Source organism: Macaca nemestrina, chromosome 13 (genome assembly GCF_043159975.1).
Source record: "Macaca nemestrina isolate mMacNem1 chromosome 13, mMacNem.hap1, whole genome shotgun sequence".
NCBI lineage: Eukaryota > Metazoa > Chordata > Mammalia > Primates > Cercopithecidae > Macaca > Macaca nemestrina.
The window spans coordinates 73996788-74012931 of record NC_092137.1 but is presented as its reverse complement, the minus strand read 5'-3'; the positions used below and the strand labels follow the sequence as shown (position 1 = coordinate 74012931).

Sequence of the window (16144 nt, the reverse complement as noted above, 5' to 3'; positions counted from 1 at the left end):
ATACTGCGGTATAATGTAATCTTAGACTTGATTCTAGTCTTGTACTGTTTGCCTGCTTTGACTTACATCTCCAAGCCTTGCCTTTTCATTGTAAAATGTGAATAGTGCTATTTACCTGAGTGCTTCACAGAGCAAGTAGACCTGTGGTGTGTGTGGAGCACTGAACAAGAGAAGGAATAGAAGTTCTTTGGGAACTCAAGAGTACTATGGAAACTGTCCTTAATATTCAATATCAAGAGTGAAGGCATTTCATTTGTTTCATTCAGAAATTTCATTCTTCTCTTAGCCTGTTGTTGCTTTCACTCCCTTTTTGTGTAATTAAATCAGTTGCTGATGGGCATTCTGTTTGAAGATAGATGGGTTTGTCTCATTGCAGTTTTAGCTGTTAGTGTCTGACCAGGCCTGCAGTTTACATCACTGAGTCTAATTGGGACTATGCAAAGTTTCCCAGAAGCAGTGAGTTTTGGCTTTCTGTTAGATGATTCTTTATAGTATGTTCCTAGAAAAAACAATTCCTCTTGAGAGTTATTCATTTTCAGGGCAGTGATAATGTTATACACTTGTGTATCTACTTCAGTTACTTAAACCTGTATTTTCTTTTTATAGACAAACTTATTGGTGTCCACTGTACTCATGGTTTAAACAGGACCGGCTACCTTATTTGCAGGTAAGTTGCCAACCCCAGAGGCAGACCATTTTAAAGTTGTTTTTGTCTGTTTACAATGGTAATGTAAGCTTGTTGTAAAAAATGCAACCGGTATTAGAAATACATGAAGTAGAAGGCAGTCTTGCTCCCCACCCAGAGATTACCACCATTAATAATTTAGTACACATCTTTTCAGACTCTAAAAATGCAGATACAAGTGTACATGTTATTGAATGGTATAATAGTTAGATATTCTGTTTTTTAATTTAATACGTGATAGATATCTTTCTATGAAAATACTTGGACTCATTCTTTTTAAGGGCTGCGTTGTTCTTTGCATACCGATGAACACAAAAGTCAGAAGTTTTTGATATTATAAAACATTGAAGTAGTAAACATTTATATGTAAATATTTTTGAATACATATGCCGTAGCCCCGGAGGTAATTTCACTCAAAATAGAATTTCTGAATCAAATAGTATGTGTCCTTAACGCTTTTTATGGATGTTGCCACACTGCACTGAGTTATGTTTGTTCATTCAGAAAATATCTCCTGAGCATCTATTATGTGTAGGCACTGTGCTGGGTGCTAGCAAAGAGACTCTAGCTGCTCTTTGTGCATCCTAACAGTCTAGGGAGGGAGTAGATATTAAAGAATCACACACATGCCTATAGCATTACAACTCCAACAAGTGCTGAGAAGGAGAGTGATGTGGTACAATGAGAGCGTAGAATATGGAGGATTTGACTTCAACAAGAGGGCTAGAGGTTTCTGTGGGAAGGTCTGAGCAAATATCTGAAGTATGAGTAGGTGTTGACCAGGTAGGGATGTCGTGGAGAGAATTCTGAACCTAAGGATCAGCAGAGACCATGTAACAGGAAAACATACTGTGTTGGAGGAGCTGGCCAGGGAGACTGGGCCATGGGAGTAGCATGGCATTAAAATGGAGCTGGAAATATGGGTAGGAGCTAAAACCATGCAGAGCTATGTTTAGGGTTTTAGTCACTACCTTAAGAGCAAGAGAAAACCATTGAATTTTTTTTGTTGGGGATGAGTGTGGGGAATATATACAAATTTGTATTTTCAACCTATCATTTTGCTGTTGAGTGGAGAATACACTGCAGAGGGAAAGAGGTAGAAGCAAGGAGACAAGTTGGGAGGTGTTTGTAGGAATTGAGGCATAATGATGGGTTGGACCAGGGCATGGTGGTCATTTTGGTGGAAAGATACAGATATATTCTATAGAGATATTTAGGTAATATTGTTGTCAGGAGTTGGTGGTGAATTGAAGATAAGAGTATGGAAGAAGTGGCTGACAGTGATGGTGACTTCCAAGTTTCTGGCCCTTCTGTTGGTTATACAGTATTTTTTAGATATAATGTTAATATTTTTCCCAATTTGTCTTTTGTTTGTTGTTGGTTTCTGATACTCTGTCATATTATGGAAGTCTCTATTTTTAGTGTATAAAGTGTTTTGATAAAAAATGATTCTGCATTTTCTTTCCTTTTGTTTATTAAATTACATTAATGTAAATAAAAATATAAATAGATTTTCTGGAGTTGGGTCATCCTTGCAGTCTTGAAAAACGTCTTTTTGTGGTCATAGTATGTCATTCTTTAATAACTGCTGGATTTGATATGCTGATATTTTCTTAGGATTTTTATATCTATGTCTGTAAGTTGAAATTGGACCTTTTTTGAAAAAACTTCATTTTTTTCTTTTCGTATATATAAATGACCCAAATTATGTTGTTTTGTTAGATATTTGATTGATGTAGAAGGCATGAGGCCAGATGATGCAATTGAATGTAAGTATGAGGGTTGTCACTATTTTTCCCTTTTTATTAAAGTTAAAGGTGGAAATGTAGAAGAATTTCTCAAATTTTGGAAAAAAAGAAGTTTGTAATTCATTTGTTCCAGTATAAGATAGTCTTGCCAAAAGTCTATAGATGTATGTGGAAGTAGTGAGATATAACAGCTTGAATAGTGAATTTCAGCTTAATTTGCTTTTTCTGGAAAGATTTGCTTTTTGTACAGTTATTTCTAACAGTTTATCCTCTCCTCAGTATTCAATAGGTGCCGGGGACATTGCTTAGAAAGACAAAACTACATTGAAGACCTTCAGAATGGTCCTATCAGAAAGTAAGTCTTATGTTACATATGTGAGATTTGTGGTCAGGGAGATCTCTTTTTATATAATTTAAGTTGCATATATCCATTCTTCTGGTAGCTGGTTTATTTGGCGGGGGGAGACATAAACAAACAGGAATGGGAGAAGGAAGAAATTGTTACTTTCATATGCCAAAGTTTAGTCACTAAATTGACTACTAAATTTGGAAACCAGTAATATTGTGTGGAAATATTCTCTTTAAGGAATTGGAATTCCAGTGTACCCAGGTCAAGTTTTGAAGACTCAGCACATCTCATGCAACCAGTCCACACCATGAATAAGCCTGTTAAACGAGGACCTAGGTATAATCTACATCAGATCCAGGGTCACTCAACTCCTCGACATTTCCACACCCAGACCCAAAATTTGCAACAATCAGTCAGGTACCTCTCTCTGCTGTCCCTTTTCTAGAATTGAGATAGAAATTAATACTATAATTAATGAAAACATGTTATGATACTGATGAGGAATTCTTTTTTTCTTTTTTTTTGGAGACAGAGTCTTGCTCTGTCGTCCAGGCTGGAGTATGGTGGCACAGTCTCGGCTCACTGCAACCTCCACTTCCTGGGTTCAAGCAATTCTCCTGCCTCAGCCCCCTGAGTAGCTGGGACTACAGGCCCCCGCCACCACACTCGGCTAATTTTTTGTATTTTTAGTAGAGATGGGGTTTCACCATGTTAGCCAGGATGGTCTTGATCTCCTGACCCTGTGATCCACCCGCCTCAGCCTTCCAAAGTGCTGGGATTATAGGCGTGAGCCACCGCACCCGGCCGATAAGGAATTCTTGCTGATCAGTTTGAACCAGGAGATATTATTCTGCTCTGTATTTTGCATTTAGCACTGGAAAATCAGTTACAGGACAGGGAATATGTGACTTTTCAGAGGCAATTCGGAAAGGGACTTAGAAATTTTCATTGATTTTAAACTTAAGCCAAGAGTTTGATGTGGCTATCAAAAAGGATCTTACATTCTTAGGCTACATTCATGTAGTATAGTTTTTAGAATAAGGAAGATTGTTATTTAAGGAGTTGATATGAATTATAAGAAAAATAATAAAATCCTAATAGAGAAATTGCAAAGGATCTGAACAGATATATAGCAAAAGTATTTTCACTTGGAAAATAGGGAAAGCCTCGGTATGGTTAAAGCGGTACATTAGTATGAGTTCTCCAGAATGATAGAACCAGTAGGAGGGATGGATGGATGGATGGATGATGGACGGATAGATGGATGGATAGATGGATGGATGGATGGATGGGTGGGTGGGTGGATGGGAGGAGGGGCTTTTTTATTTGGGGTATCAGCTTATGCACTTATGAAAGCTGAGAAGTTTCATAGTAGGCTGTCTGCAAACTGGAGAACCAGGGAAGCTCGTAGCATTCTGTCCAACTCAGAAGGCCTCAGAACCAGGGAAGCCAGGGGAGTAACTCTCAATGCAAGGCTGAAGGCCTGGGAATCTGGTAAAGGTTAGAGGACACTGGTGTGAGTCCTCAAGTCCAAAGGCCATGAAGCCTGGAGTTCTGATGTCCAAGAGTAGGAGAAGGTAAGGTATTCCACCTCCAGGAGAGAGCACAATTTGCCTTTCCTCTGCCTTTTTGTTCTATCCAGGCCCCCAGCCTGTTGGGTGGTACCTACCCATACTAAGGGTGGATCCTCCCACCTACTCACACACCAGTATCCTCTGGGCACACCCTCACAGACACTCCCAGAAATAATACTTTACCAGCTGTCTAGGTATCTCTTAACCCAGTCAAGTTGGCACCTAAAATTAACCATCACAAATAGCAAGGTATTATTCTTTGCCTATTAATTTAGCAACAGTTTTTTTTGTTTGTTTTTGGAGACAGAGTCTCACTCTGTCACCCAGACTGGAGTGCAGTGGTGCAATCTTGGCTCACTGCAACCTCCACCTCCCAGGTTCAAGCAGTTCTGCTTCAGCCTCCCAAGTAGCTGGGATTACAGGCACCACCACCACGCCCAGCTAATTTTTGTATTTTTTTTTTTTTTTTTTTTTTTTTTGAGACGGAGTCTCGCTCTGTAGCCCAGGCTGGAGTGCAGTGGCCGGATCTCAGCTCACTGCAAGCTCCGCCTCCCGGGTTCACGCCATTCTCCGGCCTCAGCCTCCCGAGTAGCTGGGACTACAGGCACTGCCACCTCGCCCGGCTTTTTTTGTATTTCTTAATAGAGACGGGGTTTCACCATGTTAGCCAGGATGGTCTCGATCTCCTGACCGCGTGATCCGCCCATCTCGGCCTCCCAAAGTGCTGGGATTACAGGCTTGAGCCACCGCACCCGGCCAATTTTTGTATTTTCATAGAGATGGGGGTTTCACCATGTTGGCCAGGCTGGTCTTGAACTCCTGACCTCAGGTGATCCGCCTGCCTCAGCCTCCCAAAGTGCTGGGATTAAACAGGCATGAGCCGCCTCGCCCAGCCAGTTTCGCAACAGTTTTTGATAAGCACTCCATTGTGGTTGTCAGGCTGGACCTGGATTTGCATCTTGGCTCTGTTACTTGCCTGCTTTGTGATCTTGGATAAGATACTTAGCCTATCTACATTTACATTTTTCCATCAGTCAGATAGATATTTTAATAATACATACCCCATAGTGGTTGTTTCTGACAGTTAACATGAATTTAAACAGTTTGGCACATTGTAAACACTTCCAAAAATACATTGCCATTTTTAGGCCAGGCGCATTGGCTCACACCTGTAATCCCAGCACTTAGGGAGGCCAAAGTGGGAGGACTGCTTGAGCCCAGGAGTTTCAGACCACCCTGGGCAACATGCTGGAATCCTGTTTTTGTTAAAAAAAGAAAAAAAAAAAAACCTTAAAAAAAACTGACATTTTAAAAAGATGAAAACAAACATTTCAAAAACATGTTGCTTACAGCATTGAAAATTGGCATAAGCCTTTTGAAGCACAATTTCAAGAACCATAAAAATACTTTACCTAGTGATTTCATTCTGAGACTAAGGAAATACTTCAAAATACAGAAAAAACTATATTAATCATTCAGTACATTTCTCAAACTCCCTACCGTGTGTCAGATGCTGGGCTAGCTCAGGATACAGTAGTATATGTTTTTCAATGTTAATCCGAGCATTATTTGTGGTTGTGGAAAAACTTGTAACTGCTGTATTTCTAACAGTGGAGAATGTAGCTAAATAATCATATCCATACTGTAACATTTTATAAAGCCACTGAAAGTGTTAGCTCATTTATGATAAGTGAAAATAATAGGCTGTGATTCAACAGTCAGAAAAATATGCTAGGGAAAAGAACAAAAGGAAATACTAACTAATTGAATTATAGTAAGTGGGATTGAGGGCTCTGCAGTGGGGGGTTAGTTTTTCTTTTCTCAGATTTCCAAATTTTCTTTTTTGAGAAGGAGTTTTGCTCTTGTTGCCCAGGCTGGAGTGTAATGGTGTGATCTCAGCTCACTGCAACCTCCACCTCCCAGGTTCAAATGATTCTCCTGCCTCAGCCTCCCAAGTAGCTGGGATTACAGGCGCCTACCACCACACCCAGCTGACTTTATAATTTTAGTAGAGATGGGGTTTCTCCATGTTGATCAGGCTGGTCTTGAACTCCCAACCTCAGGTGATTCGCCTGCCTTGGCCTCCCAAAGTGCTGGGATTACAGGTGTGAGCCACCACACCCAGCCCCAGATTTTCTTTTGTACAATTATATGAGATTTTTTGATCTTGCTTTTCAAACAAGTAAATTTAAATCCTAATTTTTCAAATTTGTTGCATGTAGCATGCTTAAAGTTTTTCACACTTTATAATTAATTTATGTATGTTTATAAAGTGGAAGCAGCTGTTTTCAGTACTAAATAGCTTATTCTATCTTATGTCAACCCTGCCAGACTTTGGGAGAGAAAGTATTTGATTAGAATAGTATGGGCGTGCATTTATCTCTGTAGGGAATGGTGGAAAGGCTTCTGGGAATCCACGGTGTGCCAGAGCATTGTAGGAAATTGAAATGTATTTTCTTAATTTAGCTTCATAACAGCTCGTGAAGGTGAAAAGTATTATTAGCCCCATTTTATAAAGAAGTTAGGGAAATAAAAATTAAGTGTTTTATCTGCTAAGGTCACACAGGTAGAAAACAGTAGAATATATATTATTTTGTATATTTATAAATTTAAAGTATTTTATGAAAATATAAATTTAAAATAAATAAAAATTATGGGTACTAATCCTAGTAATGGCTTATTACTTTTTGTTTTGCTTTAAGAAAATTTTCACAGAATCCACATGTTTACCAGAGAGGCCATCTCCCTCCTCCTGGTCCTCCTGGAGAGGACTGTTCACGCAGGAGGTACTCTTGGAATGTGAAGCCCAATGCCAGTCTGGCAGCCCAGGATAGAAGAAGGTGGTATCCTGACAATTACTCTGGACTCTCCTATCCAGCCTATTGGGAATGGACCCAGTGATACAAACCTGTCCTGGAATTCTACCTAGAGACCAGAGCTGGCCTGAATATTACTGGTGTGACTTTAATTAGTTCAGGTCTAATCAGGTTTCTTTAGTGTTCCCTTATGTGTTCAAGCTTAAGGAAAACTTGCATTGCTGTTTACCTCTTTGCTGATAAATTTGCAGTAATTACAGCATTGCAGGAAAAAAAAAAATCTGTTATTCCAGTCTTAAATTTTTCTAAAGGAAGACAATATTTTAGAACTAAAGCGTTAAGAACTTCCCTTGCAAATTATTTTTTAAAATTCTATCTTGTTTTTCTGTGTATTTCTTTCTGACTAGACTTGTGACATGCGTGTGTTTATGTACAGAAATTTTTAGTGTTTTTGGTATGTTCTGTTATTGACCCAAAGGCCATCTTTATTTTCTATAACTGTTCAAAATTTATATTAAAATCTACTTAGGAGATAATTTATTTAGAACCTAGTTACTACCTGTAATTAGTTGTAGTATTTTTGTGTTTAGATATTTCTGTCTTTGGTAGTCAGTTGTGGGATTTGACCAACTTCCTTTGACTGAATTGTCAGATATACCGTCTCACACAGGAATGGATGAACTTTTAGGGATTGTCAATTGAGCAAGAGAGACTGACTGATAAACCAGATTGCTGGTTTATTCAATTATAGTGAGTGATTTACTTGGCAGGGTAATTGTTATCAACTGGGTAGAACTATCCAGAAAACTTGAAAACTTTTATAGATTATAAAGGTGATGAACCAAGTAGAATATGTCCATTTAAAGGCTGTGGATATCTGGCAAGACTACTGTATTGTTGCTCCGTTGTTGAATATAACCTCCTGGGATCTTTCTCCAGTTGCCTCTCCTCTTACAGTGGAGTTGTGGTTTTGTGGTTTACCCTTTTTTTTTTTTTTTTTTTTGGAGAAAGGGTCTTGCTCTGTCACCCAGGCTAGAGTGCAGTGGTGCCATCTAGGCTCACTGCAACCTCCGCCTCCTGGGCTCAAGTGATCCTCCCACCTCAGCCTCCCTAGTAGCTGGGACTACAAGTGTGGACTACAATGCCTGGCTAATTTTTTTTTTTTTTTTTTTCTTTTTTTTTTTTTTTTTTGAGACAGAGTTTCGCTCTTTTTGCCCAGGCTGGAGTGCAATGGTGCGATCTCGGCTCACCGCAACCTGTGCCTCCCGGGTTCAAGCGATTCTCCTGCCTCAGCCTCCCAAGTAGCTGGGATTACAGGCATGTGCCACCACCCCGGCTAATTTTGTATTTTTAGTAGAGACGGGGTTTCTCCATGTTGGTCAGGCTGGTCTTGAACTCCCGACCTCAGGTGATCCACCTGCCTTGGCCTCCCAAAGTGCTGGGATTACAAGCGTGAGCCACCGCGCCCGGCCTGTGTTTTTTTTTTTTTTATAGAGACCAGGTTTTGCCGTGTTGCCCAGGCTGGTCTCAAACTCCTTAGCTCAAACGAATCCACTCACATCAGCCTCCCAAAGTGTTGGGATTACAGCCATGAGCCACTATGCCTGGCCTACCTTCACTTTTTCCTAGTTGTCTCTTCTGCTTCTATACCTGTGGAACACACAGACCGATCGTTGGGGAGGGTAATTGTTTTTAGTTGCAGAGGAAGCCAGAAACTTCTCTTTGATGGCTCAAAGAAGTGTCTCATCATCATAACACATAGTAAGCCTCAGTAAATACTTGATGAATACTTGAGCAACCTGGCTTCATTTTTTAATTATTTTTATTTGTTTGTTTATTTATTTTTAAATTTTTGGTAGAGATAAGGTCTCACTTTGTTGCCCAGGCTGGTCTTGAACTCCTGAGCTCAAGCGATCCTCCTGCCTTGGCCTCCCAAAGTGCTGGGATTACAGGCATGAGCCACCATGCCCAGCCATTGGCTTCATATTTTAAAGCATTTGATGTTGAGGATTTGTGTTACTGATTGTCTGATGTTGCACATGACAGTTATTTTCTCTTCTCTTATCTATTAACAACATCTGGACCCTGATCTTAAGGAGATACTGTAGCTCAGCTGTTCTTGGCTGTACCTGATTAGCTCAGGTTGCTGTTGTAGAACACTAAAAGTTAGGTTCGTGTACCCGACGCACAGTAAGCCAAACACTGACATATTAATGCTTAGAAAGGTTTATTCAATTTGGCCAAAGTATGAGGGCGGGAGAAGCAGATTCTCAAATATGACCTTCCTTTGCACGTAATTGGGGGCTTTCCTTGATGATCAAAGCTGCTCGTGTCCCTCGGCCAGTCAGACTTCTGGATGCCATCAAGAAGGTCAGTGTGACCTAAGGATCATTGTTCTTTAAAAGAAAAACAAGTATATTAATCGTGCAAGCAGCACCTGGGGGTTAGGATTCGGAGTTAATCACTTGTTAGTGACTACTCTCTACCAAAATGACTACGTGCAAGCAATCCTGCCTGCAGGAAGTTAAGGACAGAGAAGGAAAAATAAGTAAAATAAACATCTGATGATTTTTATAGTATAGACTGGGTTACAGTATCCCCACTGACAGCGTTCCATTCCTCAATCTTGAGTTGGGGTGTTGACTCAGTTTAATTACTTCCCGCTGACAAGGGGCATTCCTAGGGGGCTGAGGAATGGAACTTATTTACCTGCAGTTGAAAAATATTCACATGTCCTGGGACTTAGGCAAGTTTGTTGTAACATTGTTGAACAGAGTGTCAGGAGCTTCAGAAGGGGAATCCTGCAATCCCACATACATAGTGCAGCAGCAATATAATCCACAACCAAGGAGTGTTCCTGTTCCTATAGTCATGGCCAGAATTACCAGTAATTTTTCCCACCAAGAGGGTACTGACCGGAAGTATGAAGATAATCATTGGCTTAGTGACATCATGAGGTTGGACATAGCATCAGTTTGTACATATCTTGAAGGGCCATGGTGATGTTTCCTGAATTGTCTGGAATGTACGCATAGCATTCAGTTTTCATTATGGCACAAGTTCTCCTTGTGCAGCCGTGAAGACATTGAGGGCCATGTGGTTCTACAAAACTGCTTTTCTCATCATAGTCATCTGAGAGGTGACTAAAGAGATGCCTTTGAATGTATCCTTCAGCACATGCTGGGTATAATTTGTTAGGATCTCAACATGTCAGATAACATTTTCTAAACTAACTTGGGGAACAGAAATGGAGAGGAGATGGTCATACGAGTGGAAAACCGACTTGGTCCATTGGTGCAACACATTTGGGAAATTTCCAGGTTGTCCATTGGTTTTTGCCAAATGACCCTGGACCTGTGGGAATCCCAGAGCGTATTGTCCTATCCAGCCAATGGGTAATCAGGGCCAAAGGTTAGTCCCACATAGCCATTGCATTCCATATGAAGCTAGCCGTTTGAATTCCTGGTCTGTGTCCAGTTGGTAGCAAACCAGTCAGTCTGTTGCAGCCCTGAGGCATGTTCACATTGGTGGGGGGAGCATCCAACCCATATTCTTAGTGATATTTGGCCAGTTATCATAAGAATGCTGGGGTTTTTTTTGTTCCCAATGTAAAGGGGCAATTTGATTTATGTGGCCGGTGGCAGGGTAAGGGTAAGGGAGCACAGTCATTCAAAGATAATCATCCCAAGCTTGATAAAAACCTTCCTCAGTACAGCGGTTGTTAATAGCCAAAATTTGGGGGGCTGCCAAGGGAAATTCCTTCAGGAGAGGAGGAGTGTATTCAAAAGTTTGTTGAACAGTCTGACTTATAGTAAAAGATTTTCTGTGACCTGGGTTGTGAAGGGTTATATTAATGCCAGGCCATAGCCTTACATTTCTCCTGTTAGCACACCAGAGACCTGATTTTCTTTGGAATAGTTTTTCATAAAAGTTTGTTACTGTACCCAGTTGTTTCCTTGTAAGAGCAAGACCCACCAAGGTAATACCAAAGTGCTAGAGATAGGTAACAGCCCTCCAACCCTACGAGCTTCTGTAGGCTATCTGCATCATGTGCCCATTGTAAGAAAAGATTGGTTTCAGCGGACACCGTTAAGCCATAAAGTACTGTGGTGCTTAGCAAGAAGGCTTTACTTCTCTGTGGATGTTTTGTTGAAAAGCAGCTTCAGGTTTTTAGTTGGTTCACATGTCCATTCAGGTCTATTAACCTGGTAGGTCGTGCTGGCGGGGGAGGCAATTTTTATCCAGGTATAAAGTACCCACGGTTTAACTCCTGCCCAGTTGATGAATGTGTGGTCAGAAGGACCTCACAGGGTCTTACCCTTTGAGGGGCTAGTTGGTGATCCAGTCCATTCTCCCTCCACGTTTTAAGTAGGACTTGGTCTGTAGCCTAGAAGGGGTGAAGTAGCATGTCCGTGGGGAAGAAGCAAACTCATGAAGAGAAGTCGATATTTCATTTAGTAATTTTAAATAATATCTAATAGCTCCTTCCCTTTCTAAGAATTTATAGCCTGATCTTAGCCCCAAGGTGGCTAGGAAAGGTCTCTCATACATAATTTCTAAAGGGCTCAACTAGAGCCTGTTTCAGGGAATGACCCAAATCCTCAGCAGGAGATAAGGTAGTACTTTGTCCCAAGTTAGATTAGTTTCCTGGCACACTTGAGCAGCAGTTGTTCCTTTTTGTTTTTTGAGACAGAGTCTCACTGTGTTACCCAGGCTGGAGTGGAGTGGCACGATAGCGGCTCACTGCAACCTCTACCTCCTGGGTTCAAGCAATTCATGTGCCTCAGCCTCCCAAGCAGCTGGGACTAGGGCATGTGCCTCCAAGTCCGGCTAATTTTTTGTATTTTTAGTAGAGATGGGGTTTGCCATGTTGGCCAGGCTGGTCTCGAACTCCTGGGCTCAAATAATCCGCCTGCCTCGGCCTCCCAAAGTGCTGGGATTATAGGCATAAGCCACCACACCTGGCCTAGTTGTTCTTTAAATAGTTTGAAGGCCGGGCGCGGTGGCTCAAGCCTGTAATCCCAGCACTTTGGGAGGCCGAGACGGGCGGACCACGAGGTCAGGAGATCGAGACCATCCTGGCGAACATGGTGAAACCCCGTCTCTACTAAAAAAAATACAAAAAACTAGCCGGGCGAGGCGGCGGGCGCCTGTAGTCCCAGCTACTCGGGAGGCTGAGGCAGGAGAATGGCGTAAACCCGGGGGGCGGAGCTTGCAGTGAGCTGAGATCCGGCCACTGCACTCCAGCCCGGGCGACAGAGCCAGACTCCGTCTCAAAAAAAAAAAAAAAAAAAAAAAGTTTGAATCCGTTTTTTCAGTCTTTCTGGTGGGCTGTGGCTGTGCTGCATGAAGTTTTCATTCCGTGTCTAGGACTTGAGACACTTCCTGTACTACCTGAGAGATGAACACCACACCACTGTCACTCTGAATCGTCAAAGGGAGTTCATACTGGGGAGTTATCCCTTTAGTATAGTGTGGGCCACTTCAGCTCCCTTTCTGTTCAGATAGGGTATGCCTCTACCCATCCTGTAAATGTGTCTACAAAAAACAAAACGATGTTTTTTGTACAAAAAGATGTCCTGTAGCATCCAGGTACCCGTGACATTGTGATGAAATTAACTTGCCAGTCCTTGCATGGAGAGTTTCCTCGATATTGTACCCCCAAACAGGGGTGGGGTCCAGTTTTAGGGCAGTTTGGGCACAAAGCATGCATTGATGGATCACATTTTGAATGATCCGTTGCATGTCAGGGCCAGTCAAGAACTCACATGCCATTGAAGGGTTGCATCTCTTCTGTAATGGGTGCTTTGATGAAACGGGCTCACTGTGTCTTTAAGGAGGGCACTGGGAACCAATATGATACCTTCCGGATTACATTTCCAGCCTGGATGGGCCAGGGCTGGGATGTGAATCCCCATTCCTTGGCTCACTTTAAATCTCCTTTGGTATAGCAAGGTTGGAACTTGGTCAGATCCATGTGAGGTATTAATGGGACTAAGAAAGCCTCAAAGTCCAATGTTTTTGTGGCTTGCTTGGCTGCCAGGTCGGCAAGTTGATTTCCTTTGGCTATTCGGGAGTCTCCTTTTTGCTGGCTGGGACGGTGGATGATAGCCACTATTAGAGGGGGCAATTTACAGATTTTTTTTTTTTTTTTTTTTTTTTGAGATGGAGTCTCGCTCTGTTGCTCAGGCTAGAGTGCAGTGGCACAATCTCGGCTCACTGAAACCTCTGCCTCCTGGGTTCAAGTGATTCTCCTGCCTCAGCCTCCTGAGTAGTTGGGACTATAGGCACGTGCCACCATGCCTGGCTAATTTTTGTATTTTTTGGTAGAGACGAGGTTTCACCATGTTGGCCAGGCTGGTCTCGAACTCCTGACCTCAGGTGATTCACCCGCCTCAGCCTCCCAAAGTGCTGGGATTATAGGCGTGAGCCACCATGCCCGGCCTTTTACAGATTCTAATAAGGCCAAAATATCAGAAGTATGTTTGATTTCTTTATTTTTGCTAGTCAAAAGACCTCTACATAGCTCCGTGGGCATGTGCCACCAAGAAAACATATTGGGAGTCTATATAAATATTCATAATTTTTTTCTTACCCCATTGGAGGGCATGCATAAGGGCACCTTGGCCCACTGAGCTGAGGTGCCTAGCAATAAGGCTTTGGCTTCCTTAATTCCTTTTAAGGTAATGACCTCAAATTCAACATGATGATGTCCATGGTCTATGAAGCTGTTTGCATCTGTGAACAGTCCTAGTTTGGAGGGCAGCAGGGGCTGATCTGCCAGGTCTGGTTGCCTTGGAAAGACCTGTTCATTAATTGGAAGACAATTATGTATGGGCCCTGGCTCCTTCTCTGGAGGTATTAAGGTAGCAAGGTTAAGAACTGAGAACACCTTTAACTTCACCTCTGGATTGTCAAGGAGGATGGATGGCTTGGTATTTTCGCAACCTCTCAGAGGTCAGCCAATACCCACCTTTTTGCTGTAAGAGAGGGGAAATGTGATGCAGTATGTGGACAGTGATGAGCTGAGCTAGAGTTAGCTTTTCAGCCTCCTAGAAGAGGTTGCAAGTTGCAGCCACTGCTCGGAGGCAGGGGGACCAACCCTCGCCACCAGGTCAAACTGTTTAGAGAAATAGGCAGTCAGTCTTCAATCAGTTGCCAAGCTTTGAGTTAGGACTCCCGAGCCCATGGCTTGTTTTTTGTGCACAAATAAATTAAAGGGCTTTCTTAAATCTGGAAGGCCCAGCACAGAGGCAGTCTTTAACTTTTCTTTGACTTTGTTTATTTTGACATGGAGTTTCATTCTTATCACTCAGGCTGGAGTGCAGTGGCGCGATCTCAGCTCACTGCAACCTCCGCCTCCTGGATTCTCTAGCCTTAACCTCCTGAGTAGCTGGGATTACAGGCACCCACCACCATGCCTGGATACTTTTTGTATTTTTTAGTAGAGACGGGGTTTAGCCATGTAGGCCAGACTGGTCTCGAACTCCTGACCTCAAGTGATCTGACTGCCTCAGCCTCCCAAAGTGCTGGGATTACAGGCATGAGCCACTGTGCTCAGCCTCTTTGACTTTTAATTTTGGCATTCTGAAGCCCAGATCAGGGGCTCAGATTTTTTTCCTTTTTGGGCCTCATAAAGGGGTTTTACCATAAATCCAAAATTCAGAATCCAAATTCAACAGAATCCCATCATTCCTAGAAACAGTTGCAGTTGTTTACAGGAGATGGGGACAGTTACCAAGGCGATGGCCTCTAGGTGGCCTGGGGGAAGGTTTCGGTGCCCCTTATTCAGTTCAGACCCTAAGTATTTTACTATCTTTTGGCAGATCTGGGCTTTCTTTTTGGAAACCCAATAGCCTGTTTCCACTAGGAAATTCAGTATTTGAATGGTATTTTCAAGGAAAGCTCTGAAGGTCTTGCAACAAAGACTTCATCCACATATTGTAAAAGCATTCCTTCTGTCAGCCAGAGGTCTCTTAAGTTCCATGCCAAAAGTTTCCCAAAGATTGTGGGGAATTTTTAAATCCTTGAAATAACACTAACAGTACTGCTGATTGACCTGTGTCCCAGCCTCAGCGATTCAAATGCAAAGATCTCTTGTGACTCCTTGTCTAATGCAAAAGAAGGCATCTTTACAATCCAAATCTGTAAACCAACCTAGTTCTGATAAAGTGATCAGCAAGCTACAGGGGTTAGGTACCATAGGGTATATGTCCTAGACTTTCATTACTGGCCCTAAGTCTTGTACAAACCGTAGCTGTCTTAATGGGACTTGTATGATGGTAAAACAGGAATGTTAAAAGGAGAATTACAGGACCAAATCAGTCCTTGTGCCAAAAAAGGCTTCCAAGAGTGGTTGAATACCCTTTCATGCCACTTCCTTTAATGGATATTCTCTCTCTCTTTTAATTTAATTTTTATGGATTTGGCTGTGATCACTCTCCCTGGCTTCCCTTGGGCCCAAACATCTCTCCTTACCTGCATGAGAATTTCTTCGGGAATGTCCTGAACCTCTTCATTTTCTGGTTGGAGCAGGAGTGTTTGAAACCTGCAAACTTGTTGAGAAGGAATCATTGTATCTAGGCATCTAGGGGGAAAGACAAGTTGAGCATACAATTTGGCAAGCAAATCCTAGCCCAGGAGGGGCACTGGGTATTAAGCATGTGCAAGAAACTGTGCCCTACGCTGGTCTCTCCTAAATGGTAACCTAAGGATTGTAGAAAGGGGTAATGGTGTCTCCCAATATCCCTGTAACAGTAATGGTTTTTCCCAAAGTCGGAGAGAGACAATTGTTAATTACTTAATACGTGGCACTCTGTCAACTAAAAAGTCAATCATTCTGTTCCCCACTGTCAGTTGTGTCTAGGAATCCTGTGGGGATATTGCTCCAAGTCTGAGGGAGTCCCTGGGACACATCAGTCTTCATCTAAATACTATTCTGTGTCCTCATCTGATTTTGAGGGAGACTGCAC

The 16144-nt window shown here is 42.2% G+C and overlaps 1 protein-coding gene across 1 annotated transcript in view; it reads left to right on the top strand.

Annotated features, from left to right (window-relative positions):
- Nucleotides 1-15226, top strand: part of LOC105465276 (dual specificity phosphatase 11) — a 91767-nt gene extending 76541 nt beyond the window's left edge. The window contains exons 5-9 of the mRNA XM_011713622.3: nt 607-667; nt 2408-2454; nt 2713-2788; nt 3020-3199; nt 7059-15226. Of these exons, the coding sequence (XP_011711924.1) occupies nt 607-667; nt 2408-2454; nt 2713-2788; nt 3020-3199; nt 7059-7257 (563 nt within the window). The 3' untranslated portion in view covers nt 7258-15226. The remainder of the gene's footprint in view (nt 1-606; nt 668-2407; nt 2455-2712; nt 2789-3019; nt 3200-7058) is intronic.
- The last annotated feature ends 918 nt before the right edge of the window (nt 15227-16144 follow it).